We start from the raw sequence: 23,021 nt of genomic DNA on the forward strand, positions 1-23,021 counted from the left end.
GTTTATTACTGATGTCGAATACACAGTATTACCCTGTTCTCTCTGTTTATACATGGTGTATTACTGATGACGAATTCACAGTATTACCCTGTTCTCTCTGTTTATACATCGTTTATTACTGATGTCTAATACAAAGTGTTACCCTGTTCTGTCTGTTTATGCATGGTTTATTACTGACTGTTAATACACAGTATTACCCTGTTCTGTCTGTTTATAGATGGTTTATTACTGACTGTTAATACACAGTATTACCCTGTTCTGTCTGTTCATACATGGTTTATTACTGACTGTTAATACACAGTATTACCCTGTTCTGTCTGTTTATACATGGTTTATTACTGACTATTAATACACAGTATTACCCTGTTCTGTATGTTTATACATGGTTTATTACTGACTATTAATACACAGTATTACCCTGTTCTGTCTGTTTATACATGGTTTATTACTGACTGTTAATACGCAGTATTACCCTGTTCTGTCTGTTTATACATGGTTTATTACTGATGTCTAATACACAGTATTACCCTGTTCTGTCTGTTTATACATGGTTTATTACTGATGTCTAATACACAGTATTACCCTGTTCTGTCTGTTTATACTTGGTTTATTACTGATGTATAATACACAGTATTACCCTGTTCTGTCTGTTTATACATGGTTTATTACTGATGTCTAATACACAGTATTACCCTGTTCTGTCTGTTTATACATGGTTTATTACTGATGTATAATACACAGTATTACCCTGTTCTGTCTGTTTATACATGGTTTATTACTGATGTCTAATACACAGTATTACCCTGTTCTGTCTGTTTATACATGGTTTATTACTGACTGTTTATACAAAGTATTACCCTGTTCTGTCTGTTTATACCTGTTTTATTACTGCCTGTTAATACACAGTATTACCCTGTTCTGTATGTTTATACATGGTTTATTACTGACTATTAATACACAGTATTACCCTGTTCTGTCTGTTTATACATGGTTTATTACTGACTGTTAATACACAGTATTACCCTGTTCTGTCTGTTTATACATGGTTTATTACTGACTGTTAATACATAGTATTACCCTGTTCTCTCTGTTTATACATGGTTTATTACTGATGTCTAATACACAGTATTACCCTGTTCTGTCTGTTTATACATGGTTTATTACTGATGTCTAATACACAGTATTACCCTGTTCTCTCTGTTTATACATGGTTTATTACTGATGTCTAATACACAGTATTACCCTGTTCTGTCTGTTTATACATGGTTTATTACTGACTGTTTATACAAAGTATTACCCTGTTCTGTCTGTTTATACCTGGTTTATTACTGACTGTTAATACACAGTATTACCCTGTTCTCTCAGTTTATACATGGTTTATTACTGATGTCTAATAAACAGTATTACCCTGTTCTGTCTGTTTATACATGGTTTATTACTGACTGTTTATACAAAGTATTACCCTGTTCTGTCTGTTTATACCTGGTTTATTACTGATGTCTAATACACAGTATTACCCTGTTCTGTCTGTTTATACATGGTTTATTACTGACTGTTTATAGAAAGTATTACCCTGTTCTGTCTGTTTATACCTGGTTTATTACTGACTGTTAATACACAGTATTACCCTGTTCTCTCAGTTTATACATGGTTTATTACTGACTGTTAATACATAGTATTACCCTGTTCTGTCTGTTTATACTTGGTTTATTACTGATGTATAATACACAGTATTACCCTGTTCTGTCTGTTTATACATGGTTTATTACTGATGTCTAATACACAGTATTACCCTGTTCTGTCTGTTTATACATGGTTTATTACTGACTGTTAACACACAGTATTACCCTGTTCTCTCTGTTTATACATGATTTATTACTGACTGTTAATACACAGTATTACCCTGTTCTGTCTGTTTATACTTGGTTTATTACTGATGTCTAATACACAGTATTACCCTGTTCTCTCTGTTTATACATGGTTTATTACTGATGTCTAATACAAAGTGTTACCCTGTTCTGTCTGTTTATAGATGGTTTATTACTGACTGTTAATACACAGTATTACCCTGTTCTCTCTGTTTATAGATGGTTTATTACTGACTGTTAATGCACAGTATTACCCTGTTCTGTCTGTTTATACATGGTTTATTACTGACTGTTAATACACAGTATTACCCTGTTCTGTCTGTTTATACATGGTTTATTACTGACTGTTAATACACAGTATTACCCTGTTCTGTCTGTTTATAGATGGTTTATTACTGACTGTTAATACACATTATTACGCTGTTCTCTCTGTTTATACATGGTTTATTACTGATGTCTGATACACAGTATTATCCTTTTCTGTCTGTTTATACATGGTTTATTACTGATGTCTAATACACAGTATTACCCTGTTCTCTCTGTTTATACATGGTTTATTACTGATGTCGAATACACAGTATTACCCTGTTCTCTCTGTTTATACATGGTGTATTACTGATGATGAATACACAGTATTACCCTGTTCTCTCTGTTTATACATCGTTTATTACTGATGTCTAATACAAAGTGTTACCCTGTCCTGTCTGTTTATGCATGGTTTATTACTGACTGTTAATACACAGTATTACCCTGTTCTGTCTGTTTATAGATGGTTTATTACTGACTGTTAATACACAGTATTACCCTGTTCTGTCTGTTCATACATGGTTTATTACTGACTGTTAATACACAGTATTACCCTGTTCTGTCTGTTTATACATGGTTTATTACTGACTATTAATACACAGTATTACCCTGTTCTGTATGTTTATACATGGTTTATTACTGACTATTAATACACAGTATTACCCTGTTCTGTCTGTTTATACATGGTTTATTACTGACTGTTAATACGCAGTATTACCCTGTTCTGTCTGTTTATACATGGTTTATTACTGATGTCTAATACACAGTATTACCCTGTTCTGTCTGTTTATACATGGTTTATTACTGATGTCTAATACACAGTATTACCCTGTTCTCTCTGTTTATACATGGTTTATTACTGATGTCTAATAAACAGTATTACCCTGTTCTGTCTGTTTATACATGGTTTATTACTGACTGTTTATACAAAGTATTACCCTGTTCTGTCTGTTTATACCTGGTTTATTACTGACTGTTAATACACAGTATTACCCTGTTCTCTCAGTTTATACATGGTTTATTACTGACTGTTAATACATAGTATTACCCTGTTCTGTCTGTTTATACATGGTTTATTACTGATGTCTAATACACAGTATTACCCTGTTCTGTCTGTTTATACATGGTTTATTACTGATGTATAATACACAGTATTACCCTGTTCTGTCTGTTTATACATGGTTTATTACTGATGTCTAATACACAGTATTACCCTGTTCTGTCCGTTTATACATGGTATATTACTGATGTCTAATACACAGTATTACCCTGTTCTCTCTGTTTATACATGGTTTATTACTGATGTCTAATACACAGTATTACCCTGTTCTGTCTGTTTATACATGGTTTATTACTGACTGTTTATACAAAGTATTACCCTGTTCTGTCTGTTTATACCTGTTTTATTACTGCCTGTTAATACACAGTATTACCCTGTTCTGTATGTTTATACATGGTTTATTACTGACTATTAATACACAGTATTACCCTGTTCTGTCTGTTTATACATGGTTTATTACTGACTGTTAATATGCAGTATTACCCTGTTCTGTCTGTTTATACATGGTTTATTACTGATGTCTAATACACAGTATTACCCTGTTCTGTCTGTTTATACATGGTTTATTACTGATGTCTAATACACAGTATTACCCTGTTCTCTCTGTTTATACATGGTTTATTACTGATGTCTAATACACAGTATTACCCTGTTCTGTCTGTTTATACATGGTTTATTACTGACTGTTTATACAAAGTATTACCCTGTTCTGTCTGTTTATACCTGGTTTATTACTGACTGTTAATACACAGTATTACCCTGTTCTCTCAGTTTATACATGGTTTATTACTGACTGTTAATACATAGTATTACCCTGTTCTGTCTGTTTATACTTGGTTTATTACTTATGTATAATACACAGTATTACCCTGTTCTGTCTGTTTATACATGGTTTATTACTGATGTCTAATACACAGTATTACCCTGTTCTGTCTGTTTATACATGGTTTATTACTGACTGTTAACACACAGTATTACCCTGTTCTCTCTGTTTATACATGGTTTATTACTGACTGTTAATACACAGTATTACCCTGTTCTGTCTGTTTATACTTGGTTTATTACTGATGTCTAATACACAGTATTACCCTGTTCTCTCTGTTTATACATGGTTTATTACTGATGTCTAATACAAAGTGTTACCCTGTTCTGTCTGTTTATAGATGGTTTATTACTGACTGTTAATACACAGTATTACCCTGTTCTCTCTGTTTATAGATGGTTTATTACTGACTGTTAATGCACAGTATTACCCTGTTCTGTCTGTTTATACATGGTTTATTACTGACTGTTAATACACAGTATTACCCTGTTCTGTCTGTTTATACATGGTTTATTACTGACTGTTAATACACAGTATTACCCTGTTCTGTCTGTTTATAGATGGTTTATTACTGACTGTTAATACACATTATTACGCTGTTCTCTCTGTTTATACATGGTTTATTACTGATGTCTGATACACAGTATTATCCTTTTCTGTCTGTTTATACATGGTTTATTACTGATGTCTAATACACAGTATTACCCTGTTCTCTCTGTTTATACATGGTTTATTACTGATGTCGAATACACAGTATTACCCTGTTCTCTCTGTTTATACATGGTGTATTACTGATGACGAATTCACAGTATTACCCTGTTCTCTCTGTTTATACATCGTTTATTACTGATGTCTAATACAAAGTGTTACCCTGTTCTGTCTGTTTATGCATGGTTTATTACTGACTGTTAATACACAGTATTACCCTGTTCTGTCTGTTTATAGATGGTTTATTACTGACTGTTAATACACAGTATTACCCTGTTCTGTCTGTTCATACATGGTTTATTACTGACTGTTAATACACAGTATTACCCTGTTCTGTCTGTTTATACATGGTTTATTACTGACTATTAATACACAGTATTACCCTGTTCTGTATGTTTATACATGGTTTATTACTGACTATTAATACACAGTATTACCCTGTTCTGTCTCTTTATACATGGTTTATTACTGACTGTTAATACGCAGTATTACCCTGTTCTGTCTGTTTATACATGGTTTATTACTGATGTCTAATACACAGTATTACCCTGTTCTGTCTGTTTATACATGGTTTATTACTGATGTCTAATACACAGTATTACCCTGTTCTGTCTGTTTATACTTGGTTTATTACTGATGTATAATACACAGTATTACCCTGTTCTGTCTGTTTATACATGGTTTATTACTGATGTCTAATACACAGTATTACCCTGTTCTGTCTGTTTATACATGGTTTATTACTGATGTATAATACACAGTATTACCCTGTTCTGTCTGTTTATACATGGTTTATTACTGATGTCTAATACACAGTATTACCCTGTTCTGTCTGTTTATACATGGTTTATTACTGACTGTTTATACAAAGTATTACCCTGTTCTGTCTGTTTATACCTGTTTTATTACTGCCTGTTAATACACAGTATTACCCTGTTCTGTATGTTTATACATGGTTTATTACTGACTATTAATACACAGTATTACCCTGTTCTGTCTGTTTATACATGGTTTATTACTGACTGTTAATATGCAGTATTACCCTGTTCTGTCTGTTTATACATGGTTTATTACTGATGTCTAATACACAGTATTACCCTGTTCTGTCTGTTTATACATGGTTTATTACTGATGTCTAATACACAGTATTACCCTGTTCTCTCTGTTTATACATGGTTTATTACTGATGTCTAATACACAGTATTACCCTGTTCTGTCTGTTTATACATGGTTTATTACTGACTGTTTATACAAAGTATTACCCTGTTCTGTCTGTTTATACCTGGTTTATTACTGACTGTTAATACACAGTATTACCCTGTTCTCTCAGTTTATACATGGTTTATTACTGACTGTTAATACATAGTATTACCCTTTTCTGTCTGTTTATACTTGGTTTATTACTTATGTATAATACACAGTATTACCCTGTTCTGTCTGTTTATACATGGTTTATTACTGATGTCTAATACACAGTATTACCCTGTTCTGTCTGTTTATACATGGTTTATTACTGACTGTTAACACACAGTATTACCCTGTTCTCTCTGTTTATACATGGTTTATTACTGACTGTTAATACACAGTATTACCCTGTTCTGTCTGTTTATACTTGGTTTATTACTGATGTCTAATACACAGTATTACCCTGTTCTCTCTGTTTATACATGGTTTATTACTGATGTCTAATACAAAGTGTTACCCTGTTCTGTCTGTTTATAGATGGTTTATTACTGACTGTTAATACACAGTATTACCCTGTTCTCTCTGTTTATAGATGGTTTATTACTGACTGTTAATGCACAGTATTACCCTGTTCTGTCTGTTTATACATGGTTTATTACTGACTGTTAATACACAGTATTACCCTGTTCTGTCTGTTTATACATGGTTTATTACTGACTTTTAATACACAGTATTACCATGTTCTGTCTGTTTATAGATGGTTTATTACTGACTGTTAATACACATTATTACGCTGTTCTCTCTGTTTATACATGGTTTATTACTGATGTCTGATACACAGTATTATCCTTTTCTGTCTGTTTATACATGGTTTATTACTGATGTCTAATACACAGTATTACCCTGTTCTCTCTGTTTATACATGGTTTATTACTGATGTCGAATACACAGTATTACCCTGTTCTCTCTGTTTATACATGGTGTATTACTGATGACGAATACACAGTATTACCCTGTTCTCTCTGTTTATACATCGTTTATTACTGATGTCTAATACAAAGTGTTACCCTGTTCTGTCTGTTTATGCATGGTTTATTACTGACTGTTAATACACAGTATTACCCTGTTCTGTCTGTTTATAGATGGTTTATTACTGACTGTTAATACACAGTATTACCCTGTTCTGTCTGTTCATACATGGTTTATTACTGACTGTTAATACACAGTATTACCCTGTTCTGTCTGTTTATACATGGTTTATTACTGACTATTAATACACAGTATTACCCTGTTCTGTATGTTTATACATGGTTTATTACTGACTATTAATACACAGTATTACCCTGTTCTGTCTGTTTATACATGGTTTATTACTGACTGTTAATACGCAGTATTACCCTGTTCTGTCTGTTTATACATGGTTTATTACTGATGTCTAATACACAGTATTACCCTGTTCTGTCTGTTTATACATGGTTTATTACTGATGTCTAATACACAGTATTACCCTGTTCTCTCTGTTTATACATGGTTTATTACTGATGTCTAATAAACAGTATTACCCTGTTCTGTCTGTTTATACATGGTTTATTACTGACTGTTTATACAAAGTATTACCCTGTTCTGTCTGTTTATACCTGGTTTATTACTGACTGTTAATACACAGTATTACCCTGTTCTCTCAGTTTATACATGGTTTATTACTGACTGTTAATACATAGTATTACCCTGTTCTGTCTGTTTATACTTGGTTTATTACTGATGTATAATACACAGTATTACCCTGTTCTGTCTGTTTATACATGGTTTATTACTGATGTCTAATACACAGTATTACCCTGTTCTGTCTGTTTATACATGGTTTATTACTGATGTATAATACACAGTATTACCCTGTTCTGTCTGTTTATACATGGTTTATTACTGATGTCTAATACACAGTATTACCCTGTTCTGTCCGTTTATACATGGTATATTACTGATGTCAAATACACAGTATTACCCTGTTCTCTCTGTTTATACATGGTTTATTACTGATGTCTAATACACAGTATTACCCTGTTCTGTCTGTTTATACATGGTTTATTACTGACTGTTTATACAAAGTATTACCCTGTTCTGTCTGTTTATACCTGTTTTATTACTGCCTGTTAATACACAGTATTACCCTGTTCTGTATGTTTATACATGGTTTATTACTGATGTCGAATACACAGTATTACCCTGTTCTCTCTGTTTATACATGGTGTATTACTGATGACGAATACACAGTATTACCCTGTTCTCTCTGTTTATACATCGTTTATTACTGATGTCTAATACAAAGTGTTACCCTGTTCTGTCTGTTTATGCATGGTTTATTACTGACTGTTAATACACAGTATTACCCTGTTCTGTCTGTTTATAGATGGTTTATTACTGACTGTTAATACACAGTATTACCCTGTTCTGTCTGTTCATACATGGTTTATTACTGACTGTTAATACACAGTATTACCCTGTTCTGTCTGTTTATACATGGTTTATTACTGACTATTAATACACAGTATTACCCTGTTCTGTATGTTTATACATGGTTTATTACTGACTATTAATACACAGTATTACCCTGTTCTGTCTGTTTATACATGGTTTATTACTGACTGTTAATACGCAGTATTACCCTGTTCTGTCTGTTTATACATGGTTTATTACTGATGTCTAATACACAGTATTACCCTGTTCTGTCTGTTTATACATGGTTTATTACTGATGTCTAATACACAGTATTACCCTGTTCTCTCTGTTTATACATGGTTTATTACTGATGTCTAATAAACAGTATTACCCTGTTCTGTCTGTTTATACATGGTTTATTACTGACTGTTTATACAAAGTATTACCCTGTTCTGTCTGTTTATACCTGGTTTATTACTGACTGTTAATACACAGTATTACCCTGTTCTCTCAGTTTATACATGGTTTATTACTGACTGTTAATACATAGTATTACCCTGTTCTGTCTGTTTATACTTGGTTTATTACTGATGTATAATACACAGTATTACCCTGTTCTGTCTGTTTATACATGGTTTATTACTGATGTCTAATACACAGTATTACCCTGTTCTGTCTGTTTATACATGGTTTATTACTGATGTATAATACACAGTATTACCCTGTTCTGTCTGTTTATACATGGTTTATTACTGATGTCTAATACACAGTATTACCCTGTTCTGTCCGTTTATACATGGTATATTACTGATGTCAAATACACAGTATTACCCTGTTCTCTCTGTTTATACATGGTTTATTACTGATGTCTAATACACAGTATTACCCTGTTCTGTCTGTTTATACATGGTTTATTACTGACTGTTTATACAAAGTATTACCCTGTTCTGTCTGTTTATACCTGTTTTATTACTGCCTGTTAATACACAGTATTACCCTGTTCTGTATGTTTATACATGGTTTATTACTGACTATTAATACACAGTATTACCCTGTTCTGTCTGTTTATACATGGTTTATTACTGACTGTTAATATGCAGTATTACCCTGTTCTGTCTGTTTATACATGGTTTATTACTGATGTCTAATACACAGTATTACCCTGTTCTGTCTGTTTATACATGGTTTATTACTGATGTCTAATACACAGTATTACCCTGTTCTCTCTGTTTATACATGGTTTATTACTGATGTCTAATACACAGTATTACCCTGTTCTGTCTGTTTATACATGGTTTATTACTGACTGTTTATACAAAGTATTACCCTGTTCTGTCTGTTTATACCTGGTTTATTACTGACTGTTAATACACAGTATTACCCTGTTCTCTCAGTTTATACATGGTTTATTACTGACTGTTAATACATAGTATTACCCTGTTCTGTCTGTTTATACTTGGTTTATTACTTATGTATAATACACAGTATTACCCTGTTCTGTCTGTTTATACATGGTTTATTACTGATGTCTAATACACAGTATTACCCTGTTCTGTCTGTTTATACATGGTTTATTACTGATGTATAATACACAGTATTACCCTGTTCTGTCTGTTTATACATGGTTTATTACTGATGTCTAATACACAGTATTACCCTGTTCTGTCCGTTTATACATGGTATATTACTGATGTCAAATACACAGTATTACCCTGTTCTCTCTGTTTATACATGGTTTATTACTGATGTCTAATACACAGTATTACCCTGTTCTGTCTGTTTATACATGGTTTATTACTGACTGTTTATACAAAGTATTACCCTGTTCTGTCTGTTTATACCTGTTTTATTACTGCCTGTTAATACACAGTATTACCCTGTTCTGTATGTTTATACATGGTTTATTACTGACTGTTTATACAAAGTATTACCCTGTTCTGTCTGTTTATACCTGTTTTATTACTGCCTGTTAATACACAGTATTACCCTGTTCTGTATGTTTATACATGGTTTATTACTGACTATTAATACACAGTATTACCCTGTTCTGTCTGTTTATACATGGTTTATTACTGACTGTTAATATGCAGTATTACCCTGTTCTGTCTGTTTATACATGGTTTATTACTGATGTCTAATACACAGTATTACCCTGTTCTGTCTGTTTATACATGGTTTATTACTGATGTCTAATACACAGTATTACCCTGTTCTCTCTGTTTATACATGGTTTATTACTGATGTCTAATACACAGTATTACCCTGTTCTGTCTGTTTATACATGGTTTATTACTGACTGTTTATACAAAGTATTACCCTGTTCTGTCTGTTTATACCTGGTTTATTACTGACTGTTAATACACAGTATTACCCTGTTCTCTCAGTTTATACATGGTTTATTACTGACTGTTAATACATAGTATTACCCTGTTCTGTCTGTTTATACTTGGTTTATTACTTATGTATAATACACAGTATTACCCTGTTCTGTCTGTTTATACATGGTTTATTACTGATGTCTAATACACAGTATTACCCTGTTCTGTCTGTTTATACATGGTTTATTACTGATGTATAATACACAGTATTACCCTGTTCTGTCTGTTTATACATGGTTTATTACTGATGTCTAATACACAGTATTACCCTGTTCTGTCCGTTTATACATGGTATATTACTGATGTCAAATACACAGTATTACCCTGTTCTCTCTGTTTATACATGGTTTATTACTGATGTCTAATACACAGTATTACCCTGTTCTGTCTGTTTATACATGGTTTATTACTGACTGTTTATACAAAGTATTACCCTGTTCTGTCTGTTTATACCTGTTTTATTACTGCCTGTTAATACACAGTATTACCCTGTTCTGTATGTTTATACATGGTTTATTACTGACTATTAATACACAGTATTACCCTGTTCTGTCTGTTTATACATGGTTTATTACTGACTGTTAATATGCAGTATTACCCTGTTCTGTCTGTTTATACATGGTTTATTACTGATGTCTAATACACAGTATTACCCTGTTCTGTCTGTTTATACATGGTTTATTACTGATGTCTAATACACAGTATTACCCTGTTCTCTCTGTTTATACATGGTTTATTACTGATGTCTAATACACAGTATTACCCTGTTCTGTCTGTTTATACATGGTTTATTACTGACTGTTTATACAAAGTATTACCCTGTTCTGTCTGTTTATACCTGGTTAATTACTGACTGTTAATACACAGTATTACCCTGTTCTCTCAGTTTATACATGGTTTATTACTGACTGTTAATACATAGTATTACCCTGTTCTGTCTGTTTATACTTGGTTTATTACTTATGTATAATACACAGTATTACCCTGTTCTGTCTGTTTATACATGGTTTATTACTGATGTCTAATACACAGTATTACCCTGTTCTGTCCGTTTATACATGGTATATTACTGATGTCTAATACACAGTATTACCCTGTTCTCTCTGTTTATACATGGTTTATTACTGATGTCTAATACACAGTATTACCCTGTTCTGTCTGTTTATACATGGTTTATTACTGACTGTTTATACAAAGTATTACCCTGTTCTGTCTGTTTATACCTGTTTTATTACTGCCTGTTAACACACAGTATTACCCTGTTCTGTATGTTTATACATGGTTTATTACTGACTATTAATACACAGTATTTCCCTGTTCTGTCTGTTTATACATGGTTTATTACTGACTGTTAATATGCAGTATTACCCTGTTCTGTCTGTTTATACATGGTTTATTACTGATGTCTAATACACAGTATTACCCTGTTCTGTCTGTTTATACATGGTTTATTACTGATGTCTAATACACAGTATTACCCTGTTCTGTCTGTTTATAGATGGTTTATTACTGACTGTTAATACACATTATTACGCTGTTCTCTCTGTTTATACATGGTTTATTACTGATGTCTAATACACAGTATTATCCTTTTCTGTCTGTTTATACATGGTTTATTACTGATGTCTAATACACAGTATTACCCTGTTCTCTCTGTTTATACATGGTTTATTACTGATGTCGAATACACAGTATTACCCTGTTCTCTCTGTTTATACATGGTGTATTACTGATGACGAATACACAGTATTACCCTGTTCTCTCTGTTTATACATCGTTTATTACTGATGTCTAATACAAAGTGTTACCCTGTTCTGTCTGTTTATACATGGTTTATTACTGACTGTTAATACACAGTATTACCCTGTTCTGTCTGTTTATAGATGGTTTATTACTGACTGTTAATACACAGTATTACCCTGTTCTGTCTGTTTATACATGGTTTATTACTGACTGTTAATACACAGTATTACGCTGTTCTCTCTGTTTATACATGGTTTATTACTGATGTCTAATACACAGTATTATCCTTTTCTGTCTGTTTATACATGGTTTATTACTGATGTCTAATACACAGTATTACCCTGTTCTGTCTGTTTATACATGGTTTATTACTGACTGTTAATACACAGTATTACCCTGGTCTCTCTGTTTATACATGGTTTATTACTGATGTCTAATACACAGTATTACCCTGTTCTGTCTGTTTATACATGGTTTATTATTGACTGTTAAGACTGTTCTGCCCCTGAACCGGCAGTTAACCCACTGTTCCTAGGCCGTCATTGAAAATAACAATTTGTTCTGACTTGCCTAGTTAAAGGTTAAATAAAAAAATACAAAGTATAACCCTGTGATCTCTCAATTACTATGAATTTCACAAACATGTAGAGGCCCCTGGATGGAAATTCATAAGTGGTTTTAAAAATCAGTTTTAACTTTAGATGACATCATCATGTGATACTTTCTTAGGACCTTTTCTTCTTATGTAATTGTGTCTTACCATCTCTGCTGCCTCCTCCTTCTTGTCAACGTGTTCACCTGATACCTCCTCTGCTGGGTCTAGAATGGAGGGTGAGATATAGTACTGTAGATCAGCATACATGCAGATAGTGGTTAGTTTGCAGACTGCTTATGAACTGTTGAATTGTTGTGTATTGTATATTTATACTCAAATAGCTGCATCTTTTTGATGAACAACTTGCCTCGAGACTGAGGAGCTGGTCTTGTCAAAGTGTCTGGGTTTGCTGCTGGTAGAGGGGCCACAACACACTGTTGCTTTGTCTTTCCTTTCTGCACCTCCTCCTGTAGCTGGCTGATCTGCTGCTGCATCTGTTGCTGCATGGATTGCATTGCCTGTTGCATTGACTGCTGTTGATTTAACATGAAGCCCTGTAGCATGACTCCTAGTGCTGCCATACCATCAGGAGTACCAGTGTTGTGAACAGGTGTGGTGTCTCTTCCATCCCCTTCACCACCTGTTGCACCAGGTGACTCCTCATCATCAGGCCTCTCCATCACTTTAACCCCACCAGGAGGGGAATCCCACCACCTAAAGAGGGACGGGCTGCAGCAGTCTTCTAAAGTCTGACAGGGAAAACATAATATAGTTTTTACAGTTTCTCAAAGTAAAAACCTTGTCAGTGGTTTAGTCTCAAAACAAATATAATGAGTGGATGATCAACAAACACCAAAGACAGATCTCAAATTAGTCACATGTTGTTCTCCTAAAACTGGCTGTCAGTGGTATTGCATTGCCCCTGAATATTTAGCAACATTTTTGGTACATTACAAAACAACTGTTTTCCAACAATTCCTTGAAATATCCAATACACAGTCAAAAGGATTATAAAGCATTTCTGCAGGCTTTAAAATGGCTAACAAGCATGAAGATGGCAGAATACAGATATGATGTCATTGTTTTAACACTATAAGCACAGTTTTTTAACAATGGCACACGACATGTTTCAATGTGACAATAAATCAGCACAATCTATATTCTCGGTTTTAAAATCACAGCCTTCTGGGAGCTAGAATAGAGATCATCCATACTCTAGGAGCTAGAATAGAGATCGCCCATACTTTAGAAGCTAGAATAGAGATCGCCCATACTTTAGAAGCTAGAATAGAGATCGCCCATACTTTAGAAGCTAGAATAGAGATCATCCATACTTTAGGAGCTAGAATAGAGATCGCCCATACTTTAGGAGCTAGAATAGAGATCATCCATACTTTAGGAGCTAGAATAGAGATCGCCCATACTTTAGGAGCTAGAATAGAGATCGCCCATACTTTAGGAGCTAGAATAGAGATTATCCATACTTTAGGAGCTAGAATAGAGATCATCCATACTTTAGGAGCTAGAATAGAGATCATCCATACTTTAGAGGCTAGAATAGAGATCATCCATAATCTAGGAGCTAGAATAGAGATCATCCATAATCTAGGAGCTAGAATAGAGATCATCCATACTTTAGGAGCTAGAATAGAGATCATCCATACTTTAGGAGCTAGAATAGAGATCATCCATACTTTAGGAGCTAGAATAGAAATCGCCCATACTTTAGGAGCTAGAATAGAGATTATCCATACTTTAGGAGCTAGAATAGAGATTATCCATACTTTAGGAGCTAGAATAGAGATTATCCATACTTTAGGAGCTAGAATAGAGATCGCCCATACTTTAGGAGCTAGAATAGAGATTATCCATACTTTAGGAGCTAGAATAGAGATCATCCATACTTTAGGAGCTAGAATAGAGATTATCCATACTTTAGGAGCTAGAATAGAGATCGCCCATACTTTAGGAGCTAGAATAGAGATTATCCATACTTTAGGAGCTAGAATAGAGATCGCCCATACTTTAGGAGCTAGAATAGAGATTATCCATACTTTAGGAGCTAGAATAGAGATCATCCATACTTTAGGAGCTAGAATAGAGATCGCCCATACTTTAGAAGCTAGAATAGAGATCATCCATACTTTAGGAGCTAGAATAGAGATCGCCCATACTTTAGGAGCTAGAATAGAGATCATCCATAATTTAGGAGCTAGAATAGAGATCGCCCATACTTTAGGAGCTAGAATAGAGATCGCCCATACTTTAGGAGCTAGAATAGAGATTATCCATACTTTAGGAGCTAGAATAGAGATCATCCATACTTTAGGAGCTAGAATAGAGATCATCCATACTTTAGAAGCTAGAATAGAGATCATCCATAATCTAGGAGCTAGAATAGAGATCATCCATAATCTAGGAGCTAGAATAGAGATCATCCATACTTTAGGAGCTAGAATAGAGATCATCCATACTTTAGGAGCTAGAATAGAGATCGCCCATACTTTAGGAGCTAGAATAGATTATCCATACTTTAGGAGCTAGAATAGAGATTATCCATACTTTAGGAGCTAGAATAGAGATTAACCATACTTTAGGAGCTAGAATAGAGATTATCCATACTTTAGGAGCTAGAATAGAGATCGCCCATACTTTAGGAGCTAGAATAGAGATCATCCATACTTTAGGAGCTAGAATAGAGATCGCCCATACTTTAGGAGCTAGAATAGAGATTATCCATACTTTAGGAGCTAGAATAGAGATCGCCCATACTTTAGGAGCTAGAATAGAGATTATCCATACTTTAGGAGCTAGAATAGAGATCGCCCATACTTTAGGAGCTAGAATAGAGATCACCCATACTTTAGGAGCTAGAATAGAGATCATCCATACTTTAGGAGCTAGAATAGAGATCATCCATACTCTAGGAGCTAGAATAGAGATCATCCATACTTTAGGAGCTAGAATAGAGATCATCCATACTTTAGGAGCTAGAATAGAGATCATCCATACTTTAGGAGCTAGAATAGAGATTATCCATACTTTAGGAGCTAGAATAGAGATTATCCATACTTTAGGAGCTAGAATAGAGATTATCCATACTTTAGGAGCTAGAATAGAGATTATCCATACTTTAGGAGCTAGAATAGAGATCGCCCATACTTTAGGAGCTAGAATAGAGATTATCCATACTTTAGGAGCTAGAATAGAGATCGCCCATACTTTAGGAGCTAGAATAGAGATTATCCATACTTTAGGAGCTAGAATAGAGATTATCCATACTTTAGGAGCTAGAATAGAGATTATCCATACTTTAGGAGCTAGAATAGAGATCGCCCATACTTTAGGAGCTAGAATAGAGATCGCCCATACTTTAGGAGCTAGAATAGAGATCATCCATACTTTAGGAGCTAGAATAGAGATCATCCATACTCTAGGAGCTAGAATAGAGATCATCCATACTTTAGGAGCTAGAATAGAGATCATCCATACTTTAGGAGCTAGAATAGAGATCATCCATACTTTAGGAGCTAGAATAGAGATTATCCATACTTTAGGAGCTAGAATAGAGATTATCCATACTTTAGGAGCTAGAATAGAGATTATCCATACTTTAGGAGCTAGAATAGAGATTATCCATACTTTAGGAGCTAGAATAGAGATCGCCCATACTTTAGGAGCTAGAATAGAGATTATCCATACTTTAGGAGCTAGAATAGCGATCGCCCATACTTTAGGAGCTAGAATAGAGATTATCCATACTTTAGGAGCTAGACTAGAGATTATCCATACTTTAGGAGCTAGAATAGAGATTATCCATACTTTAGGAGCTAGAATAGAGATCGCCCATACTTTAGGAGCTAGAATAGAGATTGCCCATACTTTAGGAGCTAGAATAGAGATCATCCATACTTTAGGAGCTAGAATAGAGATCATCCATACTCTAGGAGCTAGAATAGAGATCATCCATACTTTAGGAGCTAGAATAGAGATCATCCATACTTTAGGAGCTAGAATAGAGATCATCCATACTTTAGGAGCTAGAATAGAGATTATCCATACTTTAGGAGCTAGAATAGAGATTATCCATACTTTAGGAGCTAGAATAGAGATTATCCATACTTTAGGAGCTAGAATAGAGATTATCCATACTTTAGGAGCTAGAATAGAGATCGCCCATACTTTAGGAGCTAGAATAGAGATTATCCATACTTTAGGAGCTAGAATAGAGATCGCCCATACTTTAGGAGCTAGAATAGAGATTATCCATACTTTAGGAGCAAGAATAGAGATTATCCATACTTTAGGAGCTAGAATAGAGATCATCCATACTTTAGGAGCTAGAATAGAGATCGCCCATACTTTAGGAGCTAGAATAGAGATTATCCATACTTTAGGAGCTAGAATAGAGATTATCCATACTTTAGGAGCTAGAATAGAGATCGCCCATACTTTAGGAGCTAGAATAGAGATTATCCATACTTTAGGAGCTAGAATAGAGATTATCCATACTTTAGGAGCTAGAATAGAGATCATCCATACTTTAGGAGCTAGAATAGAGATCATCCATACTTTAGGAGCTAGAATAGAGATCATCCATACTTTAGGAGCTAGAATAGAGATCATCCATAATCTAGGAGCTAGAATAGAGATCATCCATACTCTAGGAGCTAGAATAGAGATCGCCCATACTTTAGGAGCTAGAATAGAGATCCCCCATACTTTAGGAGCTAGAATAGAGATCGCCCATACTTTAGGAGCTAGAATAGATATCATCCATACTTTAGGAGCTAGAATAGAGATCATCCATACTTTAGGAGCTAGAATAGAGATCATCCATACTCTAGGAGCTAGAATAGAGATCATCCATACTTTAGGAGCTAGAATAGAGATCATCCATACTCTAGGAGCTAGAATAGAGATCATCCATACTTTAGGAGCTAGAATAGAGATCATCCATACTCTAGGAGCTAGAATAGAGATCATCCATACTTTAGGAGCTAGAATAGAGATCATCCATACTTTAGGAGCTAGAATAGAGATCGCCCATACTTTAGGAGCTAGAATAGAGATTATCCATACTCTAGGAGCTAGAATAGAGATCATCCATACTTTAGGAGCTAGAATAGAGATTATCCATACTTTAGGAGCTAGAATAGAGATCATCCATACTTTAGGAGCTAGAATAGAGATCGCCCATACTTTAGGAGCTAGAATAGAGATCATCCATACTTTAGGAGCTAGAATAGAGATCGCCCATACTTTAGGAGCTAGAATAGAGATCATCCATAATTTAGGAGCTAGAATAGAGATCGCCCATACTTTAGGAGCTAGAATAGAGATCATCCATACTCTAGGAGCTAGAATAGAGATCATCCATACTTTAGGAGCTAGAATAGAGATCATCCATACTTTAGGAGCTAGAATAGAGATCATCCATACTCTAGGAGCTAGAATAGAGATCATCCATACTCTAGGAACTAGAATAGAGAACATCCATACTTTAGGAGCTAGAATAGAGATCATCCATACTTTAGAAGCTAGAATAGAGATCATCCATACTTTAGGAGCTAGAATAGAGATCATCCATACTTTAGGAGCTAGAATAGAGATCATCCATAATCTAGGAGCTAGAATAGAGATCATCCATACTTTAGGAGCTAGAATAGAGAACATCCAAACTTTAGGAGCTAGAAAAAAGACCGCAATTGAGATTCTCCCCATGACGCCATATGGTGAGTAAAGAGTGTAAAAATATTGGCAGCTGCTCTAAATTGATCTTATAGACAAACACGTACCAGTGAGTCTACAGCATTACAGTTAAAACTGGCCTTCCTGCTAACTGATTTAAGGTAGAGTGGTAAGAGATCTTGTGATAGTTACAGTCTTAAAGAAGCATGGTAATGTGTGTCTAGTGAGTGCAGGTAAGAAAAAAGAAAGTGTACAATTTTACGTATTGGATCCTTAAAAAATACAACTTCTACATTTCCCTGCTGTTTACCTCTAAAATGGGCTGATGGTGAAGTAGGCATACTCAGTATTCATATCACAAAAGATATAAATAAGCGCTCCACAATGAATTTCAATAGAAAACTTGTAAAAATAGACAAGATACTGCAACCATGGAGAGGTAAATACCTGTCTATTTATGGAAAAAAATGCCTTGATTAACTCCTTAGTCATATCTCAGTTTACTCACTTACTTATGGCGTTGCTTACTCCTGATGATCAGTTTTTCAAATCATATGAGCAAAAAATATTTTGCTTTATCTGGGACGCTAAACCAGACAAAATAAAACATGCCTATCTATATAATGAATGTGATTTGGGTGGGTTGAGATGATTAAATATAAAAGCACTAAACTCTCTAAAAGCTTCACTCATTCAAAAGTTGTACTTGAACCCTAAATGGTTTTCAAGTAGATTACTAAGAAAATCTCATCCATTGTTAAACAATGGCCTTTTTGCCTTTGTGCAGATTGCCATGTATCATTATCAATTAATTGAAAGTAATACTTTTTTCAAAGTATCTCTCTTTTTCAAACAAGCATTGCAGAGAGCTGGCTACCATTTCAATTTCATCCCCATGAAAAGATAGAACAAATATTATGGCTGAACTCAAATGTGCTGGTTGATAAAATACCTGTATTTATGGGAAAGTTGTTTGAAAATAGTATTTTGTTCTTAAATTATATTGTAAATTGTAATGGTAAAGATTTGTCCTTCATGGAGTTATCAGAATTGTACGGGAAGGTCTGCTCAATCCAAGAGTACAACCAATTGATTACAACATTACCCCAAAAATGGAGGAGGTGGGTGGCAGCAGTAGGAGGTAGGGAACTGATCTGTCTGCCCAATATGAAGGATCAAAACTGGCGGAGGAATAAAAATAGCATAAATAGGAAAGTTTATCAGTTTCACTTGAGGACCAGGATGTTGACAACTGTGCCATACAGATTGTAAAATAGTTGGGAAGAGATTTTTGATGTACTGATTCCATGGTACAGGATGTATGAGTTGATGTATAAAACAACGCAAGATTCAAGACTTCGTGCTTTTCAGCTAAAATGATTATATAGAATTCTTGCCAACAACAAAATGTTGAATATTTGGGGCAGAAAATCATCGAAGCTCTGCAGATTTTGTTGTGAGGATACAGAATCAATAGACCATTTATTTTGGTATTGCCCTCAGGCAGCCTGTTTCTGGTCTCTGGTTCAGGAATGGCTGAAAATGCATAGCATTGATCTAAAATTGATCCTAGAAATAGTACTGTTAGGAGATCTGGAGAGACCGGGTCAGTCAATTACTAATACTCTTAGTAGAAGTGTTTATCTTCAACTCGAAATCTGTGGATTCTTTTCGATTAGATAGATTGAAATTGTACGTTAAACATCATAGCATAGTTGAAAGATATGTGTTGCGTAGAAACCCGAAGTTAGACTACTGCAATGCTCTACTTTCTGGCTACCCGGATAAAGCAATGAATGAACTTCAGTTAGTGCTAAACACGACTGCTAAAATCTTGACTCGAACCAAAAATATGTATCATATTACTCCAGTGCTAGCTTCTCAACACATGGCTTCCTGTTAAGGCTACGGCTGATTTCAAGGTTTTACTGCTAACCTACAAAGCATTACATGGGCTTGCTCCTACCTATCTTTCCGATTTGGTCCTGCCGTACATACCTACACGTATGCTACGGTCACAAGACGCAGGCCTCCTTACTGTCCCTAGAATTTCTAAACAAACAGCTGGAGGCAGGGCTTTCTCCTATAGAGCTCCATTGTTATGGAACGGTCTGCCTACCCATGTGAAAGACGCAGACTCAGTCTCAAACTTTAAGTCTTTTTTGAAGACTCATCTCTTCAGTAGGTCATATGATTGAGTGTAGTCTGGCTCAGGAGTGTGAAGGTGAACGGAAAGGCACTGGAGCAGCGAACCACCCTTGCTGTCTCTGCCTGGCCGGTTCCCCTCTCTCCACTGGGATTATCTGCCTCTAAACCTATTACAGGGGCTGAGTCACTGGCTTACTGGTGCTCTTCCGTGCCGTCGTTGGGAGGGGTGCGTCGCTTGAGTGGGTTGAGTCACTGATGTGGTCTTCCTGTCCGGGTTGGCGCCCCCTCCCTTGGGTTGTGCTGTGCGGATATCTTTGTGGGCTATACTCGGCCTTGTCTCAGGATGGTAGGTTGGTGGTTAGGGATATCCCTCTAGTGGTGTGGGGGCTGTGCTTTGGAAAAGTGGGTGGGGTTATATCCTGCCTGTTTGGCCCTGTCCGGGGGTATCGTCGGATGGGGGCACAGTGTCTCCTGACCCCTCCTGTCGTAGCCTCCAGTATCTATGCTGCAGTAGTTTGTGTCGGGGGCTAGGGTCAGTCTGTTATATTTGGAGTATTTCACCTGTCTTATCCAGTTGTTAGGAATAGTATGAATAAATTACTAAACAATATACACATTTTAAATGGAACTGTAACTAAGTAAACTTATACTCTGTTTTATTATATCTGATTAACAATATGAGTTCATAAGAAGGGATTGTGTGACACGGACAAGGAGTAATTAAATATAACGAACACCATTCCAAAACTAGTCTGGAGAGGAGTGGGTTAAGTAAGCAGATAGGGTCGTTAACCTATGGTTGAACCGACGAAACTGAGCTCTGGGGTGTTTTAGATAAGGCAGTGAGGGCATTCCTAGGTTTTCTGTTAATTAGAACTGTCAGCTAAGTGGTGATCGATAATGGTGAGGGGTCAAGTGTTAACTCAGTTATGTTGTGTGAGTGTGTTAGTGAGTTGGAATGAACTTTTAAACTCACTTAATTCTAGGTCGGGAGGAGGGGATTCAATCTAGAAGCAATGAAAGTACGTCATGTTATTGTATATAAACTGTTGCTCGTGGTAACGTGGCAGCACGCTCTGAGAATAAATTCTGTTACCTATTATTGATAAGACTGGTCTCCGTCTATTTTATGCAAACAAGAATCTTACAAATTCTCATAAAATAGATTAAGGGAATTCAATTAATGAAAACATATTGGAATAATTAAATTACAGTAACACCAGTGTCCTGTGTGAATTGAAGTATGATCTCTCTAATCTTTCTTTCTTTTTTCTCTCTCTCTCTCTCGGATGACCTGAGCCCTAGGACCATGCCTGAGGAGTCCTTGCTGTCCTCAGTCCACATGGCCGTGCTGCTGCTCCAGTGTATTATTGTTTGACCATGTTGGTCATCTATGAACATTTGAACATCTTGGCCATGTTCTATTATAATCTCCACCCGGGACACAGCCAGGAGAGGACTGGCCACCCCACATAGCCTGGTTCCTCTCTAGGTTTCTTCCTAGGTTTTGGCCTTTCTATGGAGTTTTTCCTAGCCACCGTGCTTCTACACCTGCATTTTTTTGCTGTTTGGGATTTTAGGCTGGGTTTCTGCACAGCACTTTGAGATATCAGCTGATTGATGTAAGGTCTTTATAAAAAAAAAATTAAAATTGATTAAATACATTTGATATAATGGTGCCAGACATGCACACAAACATATAAAGTAGGCATTGCTGTTATGATTTTAGTTGTCCTTGATGTCCTTTGTTTTAAATGTATTATTATTATGTTTGTTTTTTTTTGCATTGTTGTTTGCTGTTTTCTTCTGTCTTTTCCTTTTATCTCTGTAGTTCATTCTCTTGGTTGGGGGACTGTGGGAGGGGTCTCGAATGGTTGAGGGACAGCTATTGGGGAACTAGGGGGGGGGGGGATCTTGGAGGGTTCGGATAAGAAATTGTTTTAAAGAAAAGAAAAAAGAAAAACAAATGGTATTCTCTAGAACAATAAATGGGCTTGTTTTGCAAGGTGACCATCTGAAGCAGTGTAGTTGGTTGCTTTCTTGTTTGTGAGAATACCATTAGTTTAGTATTCTCTGCATT

At 35.3% G+C, this 23,021-nt stretch overlaps 1 protein-coding gene across 1 annotated transcript in view; it reads right to left on the reverse strand.

Annotated features, from left to right (window-relative positions):
• Positions 1-23,021, reverse strand: part of LOC110510381 — a 48,302-nt gene that overhangs the window by 24,345 nt on the left and 936 nt on the right. Inside the window, exons 2-3 of the mRNA XM_036955475.1 lie at positions 13,470-13,851; positions 13,268-13,326 (exon numbers count right to left, since the gene is read on the reverse strand). Of these exons, the coding sequence (XP_036811370.1) occupies positions 13,268-13,326; positions 13,470-13,851 (441 nt within the window). The remainder of the gene's footprint in view (positions 1-13,267; positions 13,327-13,469; positions 13,852-23,021) is intronic.

Source organism: Oncorhynchus mykiss, chromosome 19 (assembly GCF_013265735.2).
Source record: "Oncorhynchus mykiss isolate Arlee chromosome 19, USDA_OmykA_1.1, whole genome shotgun sequence".
In the NCBI taxonomy this organism is placed as follows: Eukaryota; Metazoa; Chordata; class Actinopteri; order Salmoniformes; family Salmonidae; genus Oncorhynchus; species Oncorhynchus mykiss.